Genomic DNA, 15952 nt, shown 5'->3' on the forward strand with positions numbered 1-15952 from the left:
CCTTGGTTGATGCGCAAAAGAAAGTTGCTCAAAATTTAAAATGTGTTGTTCAATTACATTCAAAAACGAAAGGCATATATGATGATTTTATGTGATCATAAAATTATTAAAGTTATTAGAAATAATTTGGTTATTATTATTTACATTATTACATTATTTTAAAAGTATAAACGTAGACTACACGATCGAATCTATTAAATATAATTATATCATTAACTATTTCTTACATGTTTTACTATTCTATAGATATAGCTAAACACAACAATGGGAAACGGTAAAACTTCAGTGGTGGCTGCTACGGTTGTCGCCCTTGTTCTCACGACTATTCTGGCGTACTTCATGTCAATGGGGAACGAAAACGGGGGTAGGTAGAACGATGTATTATGTAATACTAGTAATAGTGACCAAAACACAATGTATAATACCAAGCAAATCAAAGTGCATTGTTATATAGCTTTAAACTCTATATTTCTTCATTTTTATTGCATCATCTAAAACAAGATGGAGGTTTTATTTCGCGGAATTTTAAATCACATCCAAAATTTAATCCGAACAATCACTTGCCCCTACCTTCATCCTTTTATCATTGTACCGGAATCTCGATACATATTTTGGTATTTTCTCTTACTTAACTTATCAAATTAATGTGATTTTCATTCAATAAGCAAGTTTAATACACTGACTAATTGCATTATTGAAACGCAAATTTATGTCAAATGTGAAATAATAATTTACCTTACTTATATTTTAGCGCTGTGTAAAACAAAGGCATGTATAAATGCAGGTAGGTTTGTTTTTGTTTTCGGATAACACTATAGAAATTTTATAGCCAACTAGAAAAGGGGAGGGAGATTACTGTTACTCATGGAATATGATTGTTTCAATTTATATAAATGAATATCAGGCACCAAATGAACAAATTTGTATTGCATACCTGAATATGAAATACCAGTGGATCAACAAATACTATATGCCAGCATGAGATTATCATTCTAACATTATGTTTGTACCTTTCCAATTTCCTATAACTTCTATCATGTTGTTTGTTTTGCTGGTGCAATGTGCAACGCAATCCCTTAATCTGCCAAAAATTAGAAAGATTGAATATATATTTTAGCTTCAAGAGTTTTGAATTCGTTGGACACGACTTATGATCCTTGCAACAAATTCTATCAGTATTCATGCGCTGGATGGCTGAAAAATAATCCTATTCCGGAGGACAAGCCAACAATTAATCAGTTCAGCTTTACAGCGGGAAGAACCCAAAAGCACCTTCGAGGTGAGTTGTTTGTTTTAACGATATAAAGAGATTACATTGGGCAGCAGTCCATTGAATCTGCATCATTGAGTAGGATATTAATGTGGTCTACCAAATTCACAAAATTAGATACACATCACCTAATATTTGAGCAATGTGAAAATTGTGAAACTCGTTTTGCAGAACTTTTAAATTCTGATTCATCGAACGATAGAGATGCAATTAAGAAGGCAAAAACTTTTTACAAAGCGTGTGTGGATCAAGGTAATAAAAATGGAGAAATAAGAATGTGGTCATCAATGAAAATTTTTTTATTTTGGAACTTAATTATTTTTGTAAAACAGATATTGTTGAAAAGTTAGGTGCTCAACCAGCTTTGAATTTAATTAAAAATTACGGAGGTTTGCCTTTGTTTGGGGATGCATTCGATGAAGAATCTTTCAGCTTGGAAATGCTGCTTGCCAGAGCAAAAAACAGAATATATTACTCTTTCTATGGTATTTCATCACCGTTAATTAACATGGACGTTAAAACCGACGATCGAAATTCAAGTTCATATGTTATCACGGTACGTTGGAGCTATTGATATCAAATTAAATATTGTCTTTTCTACAAGTCGTAAATTAGCATCGAAAAATTAAATGGCTTCTGATGTTCGTAGAGTAAAAATCAATGGTTTACTGCGAGTTTTTACAAGAATATTTTAACGTTGCAAAGCTAGTTTTTTTCGTCGCTTCCACCAGCGACTGAAGTTAAAAGAGATATATAATTGTACGGACAAAACATGAAACATGGCTTATTTACAAAATTAACAAAACATGTGTCGATTTTTCCTTTCAATATTCACGGTATTTAGGGGTTAACTGTCATAAGTACCTCGATAATTTCAGTGAAATAATAAGACATACATGTAAAATAAATCATAATGGTTGATATTCATACTCCGGTCTAAAGTATAGATTTGAAGAATTCGATTTACCCGTTTTTTTTTTGGCATTTCATTTATATGCTTCAGTTGAAATTTTTCGTCCTTCATTAGCTTGATCAACCTCTTCTGGGAATAACAAATCCGGAATCATACGTCGACTCGAAATCCAATGCTACTTTACTAGGATATAAAACTTATATGCGGGACTATCTAGCAGAATTATGGAAGAGTGCAAATAAGGTAAAACTATCACTTACTCCGCTTATTATTTTATATTTTTAATATGTCTCAATAATCTGGTTTGTACAGTGAGTACAAGAATAGTTTACTCATGATATCGTTTGCATTGTGAGAAATATACCTTTGTCGTATTTATTCAGGTGAATGAATCCGGTACATATAATGAAACTGATCTAGAAAGAGGAGTGGACGAAGTAAGCTGACAAAAAAATACTTGACAATTTTTTCACGATTTAGTAATGCATTTAATCTGAGATGTATGTAAAAAGCGCTTGTTTGTAGTTACTAATTTTTCCTACAGTAAATGTTTTTTATTAATTGTTAATGTATGTTTTGTCACTCAAATTCAATATCTGCACTTCACCCCATTGCGACTCTCTGAATGAATGATGTGATTTAAACAAGCCCTTGTTTACCTCTAAAACTGTTGTGTTTCCATACTCTCATTGATATTTCAGTATGAATTCTAACACGGGGTGCAGTGACTTAGAAAAAATAAAAAGATTTCATAATCTTTAGTATTAAAGTATTGAATGATCAAGATATTCTTTTAAATAACATCGATTAGAAAATTCACAATATCTATATATGTAGATTTTTACAACTATTTAGATTATTCAACTTGAAACAGACTTGGCAAAGATAGTTGAACCCATGAGCGCTCGTATCGATATCCTGAACATCTATAATAAGATGAAACTCGCAGGTAAATACATCTTTGAACATGTCTACTTAATTAATATTCTTTTATCTTCAATTTCTTTTTAGTCTTTGCACTTTTTATATGATAGATCGTTGAAAAATGTGTATACTGGCTTCATCAATAAGTCGATGAAAAAATTAGTTTTAATTTAGAAGGCTCACAGACAAAATTTATTTTAGGGCAAAATGGCGCAATACCTTCAAAAAATTATACAAATCATGAGGTACGTCAATTTTAAATTTCGATATTCGGAAAAGCATGCTATATTAGTTGAATCATATTAACCTAAACTTTTATTATGCTATTTAGCATTACAACGAAATTTATTAATAGTAACCCCTCCTATCAAATCTTATCAAGTTTGAGTCCTTTCCAAAAGATATTTTGAAGGATTCATATATATTCCTTTCTTTTTTCTTTGCTTCTTTCTTTTTACCTCACTTAAATTGTTGTGCAATTAATAGAAGCACTAAATATGAATAAATTCCTGTATTTGATTTATTTTAGAAATGCCAAATAAAATATCGGCAGATTTTGATTGGTTAAAATTTACTAATCAAATTTTGAAACGAGTTGACATCAAAGTCAATCCTAAAACTGAAGTTGTTGTTTATGGAACTTCTTATTTAACCAAACTTATGTCGGTTTTGAAGAAGTACAACAAAAGGTAAAGGTTTATTATTGAATTACTTTCTTAGATAATTAGATCTCGTGTATATTGTTAATTAAAATGAAGGAAAAATTCATGATATATCGTAATTTGTAACGTATTTAATTGTCAAAGCAAATATTGTTATATTTTGATACCAGCTTAGCACATTATTCTTTAATTATTATTATACGCAAAAATATTCTATAAACACAAAACTTAAGAACCTTATGATGATACTGCTTCCGAGCTTTGGTGAGAAATTTGTTTTATTTATATTGAAACGTGTGGTTGTTATGGTATCAAATAAAATCTGAAATAACGAGTAAACAATGGTGGAAGGTAAATATTTTATTTTTTATTTTCTAAATCAGGGTTCTTCAGAATTATGTAATAATATACAATCTCATGAGACACAATCATCTTCTATCGAAAAAGTTCAGGGATACCAGAGCACCTTTCAAGTTTGTTTATAAAAAATAGGAATAATATAATAGTTTATGAAATAGGATATTAATTTTTTATTAGCACATTTAGAAAAGTTTGATAGATTCTATCGGAGAAATTTTCATTTTCTGAGAATAATCATTTAGTCAATGTACGAATCTTTTTAATTAGCTGATGGTAAAAAATGTCTCTTATAACAATGCATTAATAGTTATTTTAATAGAATTTGTTTCACATTTTTTTTTCTTTTTGAATAAATTTAAAAATATTTGGATGGCTCAAAGTTTATTTAATTGGCAAATATTTCAACTTGATTTTTTTCCAGCAAAGCTATTCTAGGGACAGCAGAAGAGAAGCCAAAATGGCAAGATTGCATATCATCTGCAAACATGTTATTACGACTACCGGTTGGAGCAATCTACGTCAAAGCCTTATTTCCTGAGGAAAACAAAAATACAGTAAGAATAAAGGTTCAATTGTTTTCAGCTTGACGATATTAATTGAATAAAAGTTTAAGATAATTTGAAGGATGAAGAGATTGCGTTTTCATTCAATTTATCTTTTACATCAAATTGAATATAATTGATCCATTGATTTACTTTGCGTTTATTGTAGCATTGCTCTCACAAGATAACTTATAGTTACCTAGTATCACATTAACTTTACTTTTAGGTAGTTGAAATGACAGAAAATGTTATCGATGCGTTTAAAGACGATATATCCAGAAATACATGGATGGGCGAAAGTACCAAAAAGTTTGCATTGGTAAGTTTAGACTTTAAGTTGAAGATAACATCTCAGGGAATACTTTGCTGCTACGTAAAGAATTTGAAATTAGAAACGTTCATTCTGTAAATATTGCAAGATCGTATTTTTTACCATTTTGAGATCTGTATGAATTTAGAGCACGAAATCCCATGCTCAGTAAATGTTGTTCTATGTGCTATTTTCAATTTTGTTATCGACATCTGAAGGGTATTCGATTTTTTATGGACCGCAGTAAAGCTGTGTTTTTAACGATAAGTTAGTTTTAAGGAAAATATTAAATGTCATCACATGCTTTTAATAAATTTACCCTCGTGCCAGCTCGAAAAAAATAGCACCTTATGTGTATATTTGAATTTAGCTGCCTTCAATATTCGATAAAGATTGAAAATCTCTGAAAATTTGTAATCGATACATTTGTGCACACACTGACCTCATTTAATTGCAGAACGTTTGTCCGTTTTATGTTTGAAAATGTGAACGTCTGGTTTGAATATACCATTTGATTTGGGGTAAAAAGTTCTTTTTGATTCTTTAGTTCAAACATTTTTGGTGCTTACACTAAGTTTTATTTATTTTCATTTAAAACCATGTATAGAGGAAAGTGGATCAAGTTGCCAAACTAATTGGTTACCCTGAATACATTGTTGACGAAGAAAATCCGAGACTAGACGACGAATACAAGGATCTATTTGTAGCAGATAAAAAATATTTTGAATCAGAGCAAAATTTGTATAATTTTGAGTTGGATCAATCTTTGATGAAATTGAATCAACATGTGGATAGACAAAAGTAGTTGATTAAAAAATGAGATTTTCACATTATTTTTATAAACAATTTTTCTTATTAAGCAATTCAAATTATTTATATAGTTGTAATTGAAGCACTGTCAAATGTAAAAGTACCAAAACATTACAATGTAGTGTACAATTATTGTTTATTCATATAATATACTTAAAGGAATAATGCGATACAGATGGAACTAAGTGTGCTAATGACAAAGTTCACCGAATATAGCAAATAATGCAAAGCTGTTTGATTTTTCAGATATCAAACAATATTATGTACGATTTCACTGTTCCAATCTCTTTCTTGTATTTGCTGATTATTAATACCAAATAATAGTTTCCGGTTAAAATGCTTTTCGCTATTGTCATACAACAATAAAACTATAATTGAACAGTAAATAATCTGAATGTTTTAGATGGGAAATTGGTCCAGGCCAAGTGACTGCTTTTTACAATAGGAACTTCAACCGGATGACTTTTCCTGCAGCCATTTTGCAAATCCCGTTTTTTGATCCTGGACAGCCATTCGCAATGAATTTTGCAGGTGTTGGTGATGCAATGGGACATGAGGTAAACTTTGGAAAACGTTATTAGCCATGTATATTTCATGTATCGGCATATTATTGAAAGCCGTTTGGTTCATTTTCACTACTTTTTCAATTATTGTTCAACGTTATTTCAGTTAACTCATGGATTCGATACAGCTGGTTCAAGATACAACGGATTGGGTAATCTTGAAAATTGGTGGACAAATTCTTCCAGAAAAAATTTTGAACAAAGAGCATTCTGTTTCAGGAAGCAATACGCGAATTTTTACTATAAACCAGCAGAAATGTTTGTAAGTACTTTACTAAGTACTTGGCTCGCGACTATTTTATGAAATTTCTTTCTTTGCTTATTTCTGAGAATCAAAATTCCTCACTACTCACAAAACTACTTTTAATTTGACCCCGGGGAGGATTTACAATATGGTTAGAGCTATATTGTTGACAATTTATTGGAGAGATTTACGTTTGAAAAAAATTTTTTTGTTTGTTTACGAAACATTTAAATGAGATAAAATTGGTAAGATCGCACACTGGTAACTTCAAATTGTTACGATAGACATGTATTCAAACAAGCGCAAAATTAAATTCAAAAATACTGAATAGACGAAATTAATTTATTCGAAAAACAACTTCAATAAAATTACAATGATTACTTCTTCTTGCCATAAACATTTAACACAAAAATTCAGTGAGAACGCATACCTTTTGATTCCACAGGTTAATGGTAACCTCACGATTGGCGAGAACATCGCAGATAATGGAGGAATAAGATTAGCATATCAAGTAAGTCGATTTGTTCATAATTTTCACTCTCGAATATTTCTGAATCAGAAAACATTTTTTTAATTTTTATCGTGCTTGACGTGTGTTTAGTTTTGGCACAATAAGCAATTTTTCACCAGTCTATGAGTAAAACAAGCCTCAAATGATATTTTCCACTGAGCGATGTGTAGCCTAGAAATTATCCAAAGTAAGCAGTTTTGTTTTCCCCAAGTCAACGCCCAGAGTAATACAAGGTCGAATTCATATGAACGGGAATCACTAGACCAGCAGTTGGAGCTACCGGAGGCATCTCCAGGCTTATTCATAAGACCCTTTTTTTCCTGTTCCATCCCATAGCAATTTATGCCTGTCCCATTCCATGGGATTGCGTTGGAGTACAGCTCAATAAAAAATAAAAATTCATTTTTAACGTCCTCTAAATACAACTACATGTACAAAAAGATTTGCAAATCGACTTTGTTAACTTTAAAAATAAGAACTTTAAAAATTCAGAACTATGAACTTTTCCCCGAGCATCGACTTCCTTGTTTACTTCGTGACATTGGCCAATTAGCAAGATGCAAAACGTTACGTAACAATGCTCCCTTTTCGCAACCGCTCAGACACTTTTCTCACTCAAACAGATTTTTAAGCGTGGTCGTAAACATTACATCGTTTTCGCGTTTTTGAAATCTATTCGTTAATTTTTTTCTGTTTTGTTTCGGAAACTTAAATATAAATCAGATAATTCAATGATCACTCTGTCTTCCTAGACGTTTTAATTTAATTGCAGTAACAAAATATTAGTGTAGAAATAGCTGTGATAGACTAGGCTAAAATACTTTGCCGGTACTTTTAAAAAACAGATTGTTGTGTGCGATGAATCAAAATGATGGTTTCAAACCCATACCCCATTTAACAGGCGCCAACTTTCAAAAGCACTTTTAAAATAGCCCCGAAAATTTTGCAATGGTAAAGTATAGGAAGAATTATTTGCGGGTCAAAGGTCGGGTAAAAGTCCATGATTTATATATAATTAACAAGAGATCTATTCTCAAATACATGGACACCAAGTCCATAACAAATGTTTTACCATCAATTCCTGAATACCATACGGTATCCTGAACAGCCACGGCAACTAACAAGTACCTGTATCAGGGTACCGGTAACGATACGCGGGCTGTTTTAATTTTTCAAGGTCTTGTGAAGATGATCTATGTATGCTATATGTACCCATGAGTAAAAAATAATACAGCAAAATTTTGTATAAAATGTCAGATCTCATAGAATTCATGAATAGTTTAGAAATTTCGTGTCCCATGTGAAATACAAATAAAATAATGGAATCCATATTCCGCATATTATTGGGATCGGTTGTGTAGGAGTGTCGTGAAAGTGACAAATACCTTCGTAACCTCCTCCCAGATTACCCTGTGTGGGTTCGCGGGTTCGAATCCCGTGAGAAATAGTTATGCGTGAGAAGACTGGACTCTTCTTCGCCGTAGCGTGGTTCACGTATCCTCTGATCCCTTACTTTTCACCCACGAGCAAGTCCATGCATCTCTATCAAATAACTGGCGAACTAATCCCATGCTCGACATAACCGGACGAGAGACCGTGGTTCGCAATATGATTGAGCCGTCTTATCGGATTTCCTCTGTTGTTAATTTTATGCTAAATTCTATCAATCATAACATTTTCAGGGTTATCAATTATGGAAGACAAAAAATCCAGGTAGAGAATTCCAGCTACCAGGACTGGAAGATTACACACACGAACAGTTGTTTTTCATTGCTAACGCACAGGTAGAATTGACTTTTGACTTCAGGTTTGACTTTTTAAAATGATACTTTATTCCATTCAGTGACACTGTGGTTGAATAAATTTCTTGACTACAGGGAAATCAATGTTCAGTGAACTGGATTTGAGCAAAAAATTAGTTTGAAATTATTATATGTAATATTTATATATCAGGTCTTCAAAATTGATTTTTTCTTCTATTACTTGATGTAAAAATTTTGTTATTGCAAAAGAAAATTTGTAAAATTATAATTAGACTGTTTTTTGCCTCCCTGCCGTAATTATTTTGTTTAAAAATGTCGTGACTGGAGAATCCGAGCTATCTTATCATATTTTCTCTTTTATCTACGTAGTTGTGGTGTGCATCAGACAGGCCAGAATTTGCACAAAGAAGATTAACTGAATTCCCTCATAGCCCTGGTATATTCAGGTAAAACTTTTTAGTAGATTTTCACGTCTGCATTCACAATCATTAAGCTGGTTTGAAAATTTAATTAGGGGCTCGATTCACATTCACAGTTCTAATCCAACTAAAAATTTCACTATAATTTGGTTCTGACACTCTAAGCTAAGACTTCTTAATTTACAATTGTTATGGTATGTACTGTCTACCACGCCACTCAAATATTGAATTGAAGTTATATATACAATATATATATATTAAATAGTTATGTTTTTTTTTAAATCTTATCATCTCTTGCAGCAGTCGCTGCTTGTCCCTGGTGCAAACATTTTATACAAACTGATTATCCATGTCTACGTGCTGCGGTATTTACCCTTTATGTTCTTAGTTGTACATCCATATAAAGATTTGATAACAATAGATACTAAAATTAGTCAATTGTAAACTTTTATGCAGGGCTGAAGGTTCATTTAAAAACTTTGAAAAATTCGGACAAGCCTTTGGATGCAAAAAAGGAAAGGATAAAATGTATCCAAAACAAGAAGATACCTGTCGTGTTTGGTAATGAAATATTGTTGGAAAGATTGTTGTTGATAAAAAGTTCAATTTCTAAAATGTAATGTAAAATAATAAGCTTAGTTTTGATTTCTTTTGAAAAGTAAAACAATACCTTGTGCTGAACTAAATAAACCTCACGTCAATGACAGAAAACAACTTCAAATAGGCACAATTGAACTGCATATCCCTTATTTATGGATATGGTATTCTCTTCAGAGCGAGCTTTTTTGCAAAATTTTGCTTTAGGGAAATTTCAACCACTATACTGTTTCCTCATGAAATTTTATATCTGGTGTTCAAATAAAACATTCTCTGCGTGGTCATTAAAAGTGTTTACTGGGGTCATTTTTTGGGGAAATAGTTCATGTATTACTTTTTGCCGCAAGAATCCATAATGAAAACATTGGAAACGTACTAAGTGAGTATGACGTCTTTGTTATTTTAAACGTTGTTGTTTGATATCTTGAGATGCGTTAAGCATAAGAGTTTGAGGAAGCCGTAGGCGATATTACTAATATTAAAGACTTTCCTGGTACAAATTCTTAAGAGAACAGCCAAAACACTTGAAATATATTGAATTTTGCCATCTATTACACATCATTCTTAAAATACCTATTCTAAATATACTTATAACTTACACAAATTATAATACTAACTCTCATATCTTATGAATGATTGTTTCAAACTGCATATGCACATCACTCGATCAGCTGTATATAAGTTGAAGAGACAGAAAACATATATTCAATTGGCTGTCTGTTTGCATGATGTTGGGATGCATATCAAAACTACATCACCAACACCTGTCGAAAAGCTATAATTATTCACTAAAAACTACAATTTACGTAACTTGTTGAAGTGAAAATTCATTATATCAGTCGATAAATTTTTGATAAACATATAGCCCGAGTGCTTCTAATATTCAGAAACTCATATTTTATCTCAATGCAAAGAACATATGCTCCATATATTTCCTGCTAGTCTTATAAAATTTATATAATCTTGCATAGAAATGTTTCATTAAAGTGCAAAACTTTCATGTCCAGTGGGGGTCAACGGAATCTAATAACATCTTATCACATCGATGGGTTCGTCTTTTCTGCCACACTTTGCGGGTAGGAATAGACGCTTGGAGTCCGAGTAAAGTTAGCGGGTAGGAATACATGTAGTGATATATATATATATATATATATATTTAGTGCAGCATTGTCGTTGTGGGTAATATCTGGTGCTATCACCTAACCAGGAATATGGAGTGAATTTGTGGGATTCAATGTGCGGTAACACCAGAAATACTTAAAAAGCCCGATCCCTAATAGTTCTTCCAAGCTTTGACTTCATCGCAGTAGTAATGAACATCAGTGAGTCAATTAATTCCAGCTTTTACAAACAATTCAATTCATTTATATTACCATCACTTCAAATTTTAACTAAATAAATATTACAAACGTGAAAAATGAACTTACAAATAACAAAATTCCAGAGATTAACGACAGAAGTGCGTGCGCTAAGTAAAAACACAGAGCGAAGAGAGCTACCTGAGTCGGAACTCACGGATGCCAGATTATTGGTCGGAAAAAGACAGCCAGGTTGTGTCAATTAAACATATTTGATACTCGCATGTTTTATAAAACATGAGAATATTACATGCAATTAACTACTAGTATCAAATTTTAGATAAGAAATCAGTACATTTTACCAAATATGAATCTTGTGCGCTTATATAATTAAATGAATATCGCGCAAGAGTGACACGAAAAACAGATATTTGCGAAAGTCTTCATCACAATACAACCTAGTGTCCATAATTAAAATGAGGGAACATTCCTTACAGGCATCAATGAAAATTAGTCGTTAAGTACTATTTTAACTGATTCTGGTTGTTAGCTATGGCGCCACCGAAGTGTGCAAAACTGTTAAACAAGAGGCCAAGCGCTTTTAGAAATTCCATTAGAAATATTTTAAGGCAGATTAAAAGTTATGGTTTATATCCATATACTATTCTGAATATTTGGAAAACCGAAATGTACCTCTGGGGATACATGTACCCAGTTTGGGAACCCCTGATCGAAAACATTAAACTGGGCAACCATTCAAATGTATATGTTCGGCTCACTTTACAGTTAATCAATGGCAGACGCGAGAATGTGCATTTAGTTTAATGGAATAAATAAAAAATTATCAAGTAAAATAACTCGTTTTCCATTACCGGTTACTCAATGGGTGGTGATGAAGGCTGTAGATAGCGGTCCTACGTGATGATTGTTATAGCTTTCAATGCTCTGCCTGCGAAACATTTTAACTTTACTCTCGAATTTTCAAAAGGAATATAAAACATGTACCCTGACAAAACATTTTTGAAAATTTGATGTGAATTCGCATTCCGCGAATTTCTATTGTTCAAGCTTGCTAGACAGACTCGCGCTGAAATTTTACAAGAGAAGCTTTAAATTATGAATATTTTGGAAAATGAAATAAGAAATTCGCTTTGTTGAGGTTCCAGGACCGAAATTAGAACTATTCGGACCGTTTGTTTAATATCGGTGAAGATAGAAAATCATTTCTATGTTCTATACTATGACGCTTTAACAAATATGCCATCGCTCAAACATCTTGGCAAAAAATAAAACTTGTTCAAATCGGAGAAATTGGGATATCAGAATCCGATTTCATTTCCTCAGCTAAGAAATTCGGTTACGAATAATTTCAACGCAAATATTGGCCAAATTATTTTTTTTTCTGTCGTGGACCTTGAATCCTACGCGATTGCGAGACAAATTGCAAAATTGCTGTTGCGTTTATGGAATATTAGATTTTTTCTGGTAGTAAAAACCCCATATAAGTTTTTATTCGGGCCATTTTCAGACACCAGTGATCTGCTGCTAATTCTTGAGAACCTGTTTTTAGCGAGGTAGAACCGTACTTAAAAGTTTGATGTCACCACAGGTTGAAACGATAACTCTTTACTTGCGACACTATACGTCCCTCTTTCATTATTCTCTCTCTAATTTATATTAGGCAGTTCCAAGTCCTGATGAAGAAATTTGTTGTATCACTCTTGCTGTAGACTGCTGCAATGTCTATGTTGCCGGATCAAGTATACGGAATTGGTTACCGGTAGTCAAAATTTACATTTTTACGGCTTCCTACATAAGTTCCAACGATAGTTTTTAAGTGCTGCAATCACAATCACATGAAATCTCAACATAAAGATTGCCTTTATGCAAAGGACGGATGTTTAGTCTTGTACTTTGAAGACATCATTTATGTTCAAACTCGGATTTGGCTGTTGCATTTTCAATCTCAGTCTAACAAATTGGCATATGTATGAAAAATGGGAGTTACTTTGTTTCAATAATTCCATATTCACCAGCATACCGATCAGATATGACTGAAAATATCGATTACCAGATTTTCTGCATGGTCGATATTTTCTTTCCAGATTATTGTGAACGATAGTGCTGAATTGTACGGACCATAAGAAGCACTTTGAACCTTTTTTTCCTCACAAAACGATAGTGCGCCTTAGAAGACAATGCGCCTATTGTATAGATCAGGTAGTGCTTTATTGCCTACACCTAAAACTCATTGATGTTTACATGGCCATTACGCCTTATGTTTGAATAAAACGCAATTTAGGAAAATTATTTACAGTGGGCCTTATAATGCGGCCTTATGGTCCGTAAAATACGGTATACTGTATTGTATGCCATTGTTCAGTATCAACTAAAGTTGGACCTATTACACTTACAGGGATATACTGATGCCCATAAAAGCATGATATCAAATCACATATAAGTAAATGTATCGATCATCAATTTTCCTGTAAGGCCGATTTGTTATACCAAATTACTGTAAATGACTTAGTTGCAATATATTTCTAATTTGTTCTTTCTGTATAGGTTGTATTGGAGACAATGGCCGAGATTCTGGCCAATATTGGAACGAATCTTTGTGCGTTTCGCGCTCGTAAGCCCTGCTTTTAACGAATATTTGCGTATGGCCTTCAAATATAACAGAAAATATAGACCGACAATTTTTTTATGCATGGTCGTAAATTTGTCTTACCAGGTTGTTTTAAATGATTTAGTTACATTGTATTTCTAATTTGTTCTTTGTGTAGCGTGCAGTAGACGACGGTTGTCCTCCTATGAAATTTTGCGACAAAGATATGTTTTGAAATTGCGCGTGGAAAGATAAATTTCTTTTGCAGCAATATCTCATTTCTACAGTTATCATGGCCCTCCAACCGATCCCGACTCTTTCACTTTGTTTCGTCTGGCAGAAAAATCTCGAGCTGCCGTGAAATAAATTGTACCATGTCATACAAAAACAAATGCATTCGTCTGAAAATAGGAAGTTACTAAACATTATACTCTCATGAAAATTAGATTCGACCAATTCCGTATCCAGCATAATACGAATCAGATATATTTCTTTTACCAGATTGTTGTGAGTCAAGTCAAGTCAATTTCATTTTTTTCAAACGGTATAAAATTAGTCATTTACAAACTTTGTGCCAAAAAACACACATACTCAGTTTTACCTAGGGGCGAGGCCTTGGGAATGAATGACTTAGTTACAGTAAAATTTTAATTTATCTTTACGACAAATGTGATTATGAACAAACTTTTGATCGGTCTAATGGAAAATAAGATTTTCACAATATTCTTTATCATCACTTTCTTTAAGTGATTAAGCAAGTTATTTATACAGCTGTAAAGCATTGCCTAATGTATGAGTATTAAAACATTACAATGTAGCCTATAGTTACTGTTAATTCGTACGGTATTTAAAAGGAATGATGCGTTACAGATGTAACTACTTAGAAGTGTGCCTATGACAAAGTTCACATTACAGAATATGGCAAATAAAGCAAAGCTATACAATTTAAAGAAAATCTTTTCCGGTTAATTAAATGCTTTTTCGTGACTGTCATGCAACAATGAAGCTATAGATGGACAGTAACTAATCTGAATGTTTTAGATGGCCAATGGGTCCAGGCCAAGTGAATGCTTTTTACAATACAAACTTCAACCGAATGACTTTTGCTGCAGCCATTTTGCAAATCCCATTTTTTAATCCTGGACAGTCATTTGCAACGAATTTCGCAGGTGTTGGTAACGCAATGGGAAATGAGGTAAACTTTGGGAGACGTTATTGGCCATGTATATTTCATAACGGTCATGTTTTCACAGTTTCTTTTTTCATTGAATGTAATGAGAGTATAACATTTCATAGCAAACTGTAATGTATATTACATTTCTCTATTAACGTCCAACATGATCACTTAAAGTGGTGGAGTTCCATTGTTCTGTCGAATATTTTCATACATATGTATATTATAGGAAGCCGTGTGGTTAATTTTTACTATTTTTTTTTTCATTTTCGTTCAACGTTATTCCAGTTAACTCATGGATTTGATACAACTGGTTCAAGATACAACGCATTGGGTAATCTCGAAAATTGGTGGACAAATTCTTCAGAAAAAACTTTGAACAAAAATCCTCCTGTTTCAGGAAGCAATACGGAAATTTTTACTATGAACCAACAGACATGTTTGTAAGTACTGTATTAAGTAATTAGATGAGAGGCCCCCGATCATTTTATGAAATTTCTCCTATTGCCCGTTTTTGTACAGTTGTGCTAGTTTATTATAGGTTCATGAATAAGTATTATAGTAATAATGGAAAAATACTAATACAAAAACGAATACAAAGCAAAATCTTCTCACCCCCATATCGCCGAAATTAGACCCCTCCTCACCGATTAAAAGTTTTTGTATTACATGTGACAGTTATTTACGATATGGTAATGGTATATGTTTGAAACTATATTGTTGACAATCTCTTTGAGTTTTTCTTTAAAAAAAGAACGCTTGAGATTTACGTATGAATAACAATTTTTTTTGTTCACATTTATATAAGATAAAACTGGCAAGATCCAACACCTGAAACTTCAAATTGCTATGGAAGCCATTTATTCAAACACGAGCCGAATGTTGAAAAAAATTATTCAAAAAAAAATGTATTAAAGAATATTATGCCAATAAAGTTACAGTGATTACTTCTTCTTGCCAAAAACATTTAACACGAAAGTGAAA

At 32.4% G+C, this 15952-nt stretch overlaps 1 protein-coding gene across 1 annotated transcript; it reads left to right on the forward strand.

Moving 5' to 3' along the window:
• Positions 1–244: 244 nt before the first annotated feature.
• On the forward strand, positions 245–9877 carry LOC120330389 (membrane metallo-endopeptidase-like 1). The gene is made up of 19 exons (XM_078118731.1): positions 245–364; positions 752–784; positions 1118–1279; positions 1442–1522; positions 1603–1826; positions 2298–2426; positions 2567–2620; positions 3039–3132; positions 3637–3796; positions 4153–4242; positions 4551–4683; positions 4898–4990; positions 5589–5782; positions 6195–6348; positions 6461–6616; positions 7044–7109; positions 8792–8893; positions 9242–9318; positions 9748–9877. The coding sequence occupies exons 1-19, from the start codon at positions 265–267 to the stop codon at positions 9854–9856; spliced, it is 2211 nt and encodes a 736-aa protein (XP_077974857.1). The 5' UTR covers positions 245–264; the 3' UTR covers positions 9857–9877.
• The last annotated feature ends 6075 nt before the right edge of the window (positions 9878–15952 follow it).

Source organism: Styela clava, chromosome 12, assembly GCF_964204865.1.
Source record: "Styela clava chromosome 12, kaStyClav1.hap1.2, whole genome shotgun sequence".
Lineage (NCBI taxonomy): Eukaryota > Metazoa > Chordata > Ascidiacea > Stolidobranchia > Styelidae > Styela > Styela clava.

What these genes read in the sequence shown, in the direction of transcription:
- LOC120330389 (XM_078118731.1), top strand. Translation starts at nt 265, where the DNA reads ATGGGAAACGGTAAAACTTCAGTGGTGGCTGCTACGGTTGTCGCCCTT. An exon ending in AAAGGCATGTATAAATGCAG is followed by an intron (nt 785 to 1,117) that starts GTAGGTTTGTTT and finishes TATATATTTTAG; the next exon opens with CTTCAAGAGTTTTGAATTCG. An exon ending in TATGGAAGAGTGCAAATAAG is followed by an intron (nt 2,427 to 2,566) that starts GTAAAACTATCA and finishes GTATTTATTCAG; the next exon opens with GTGAATGAATCCGGTACATA.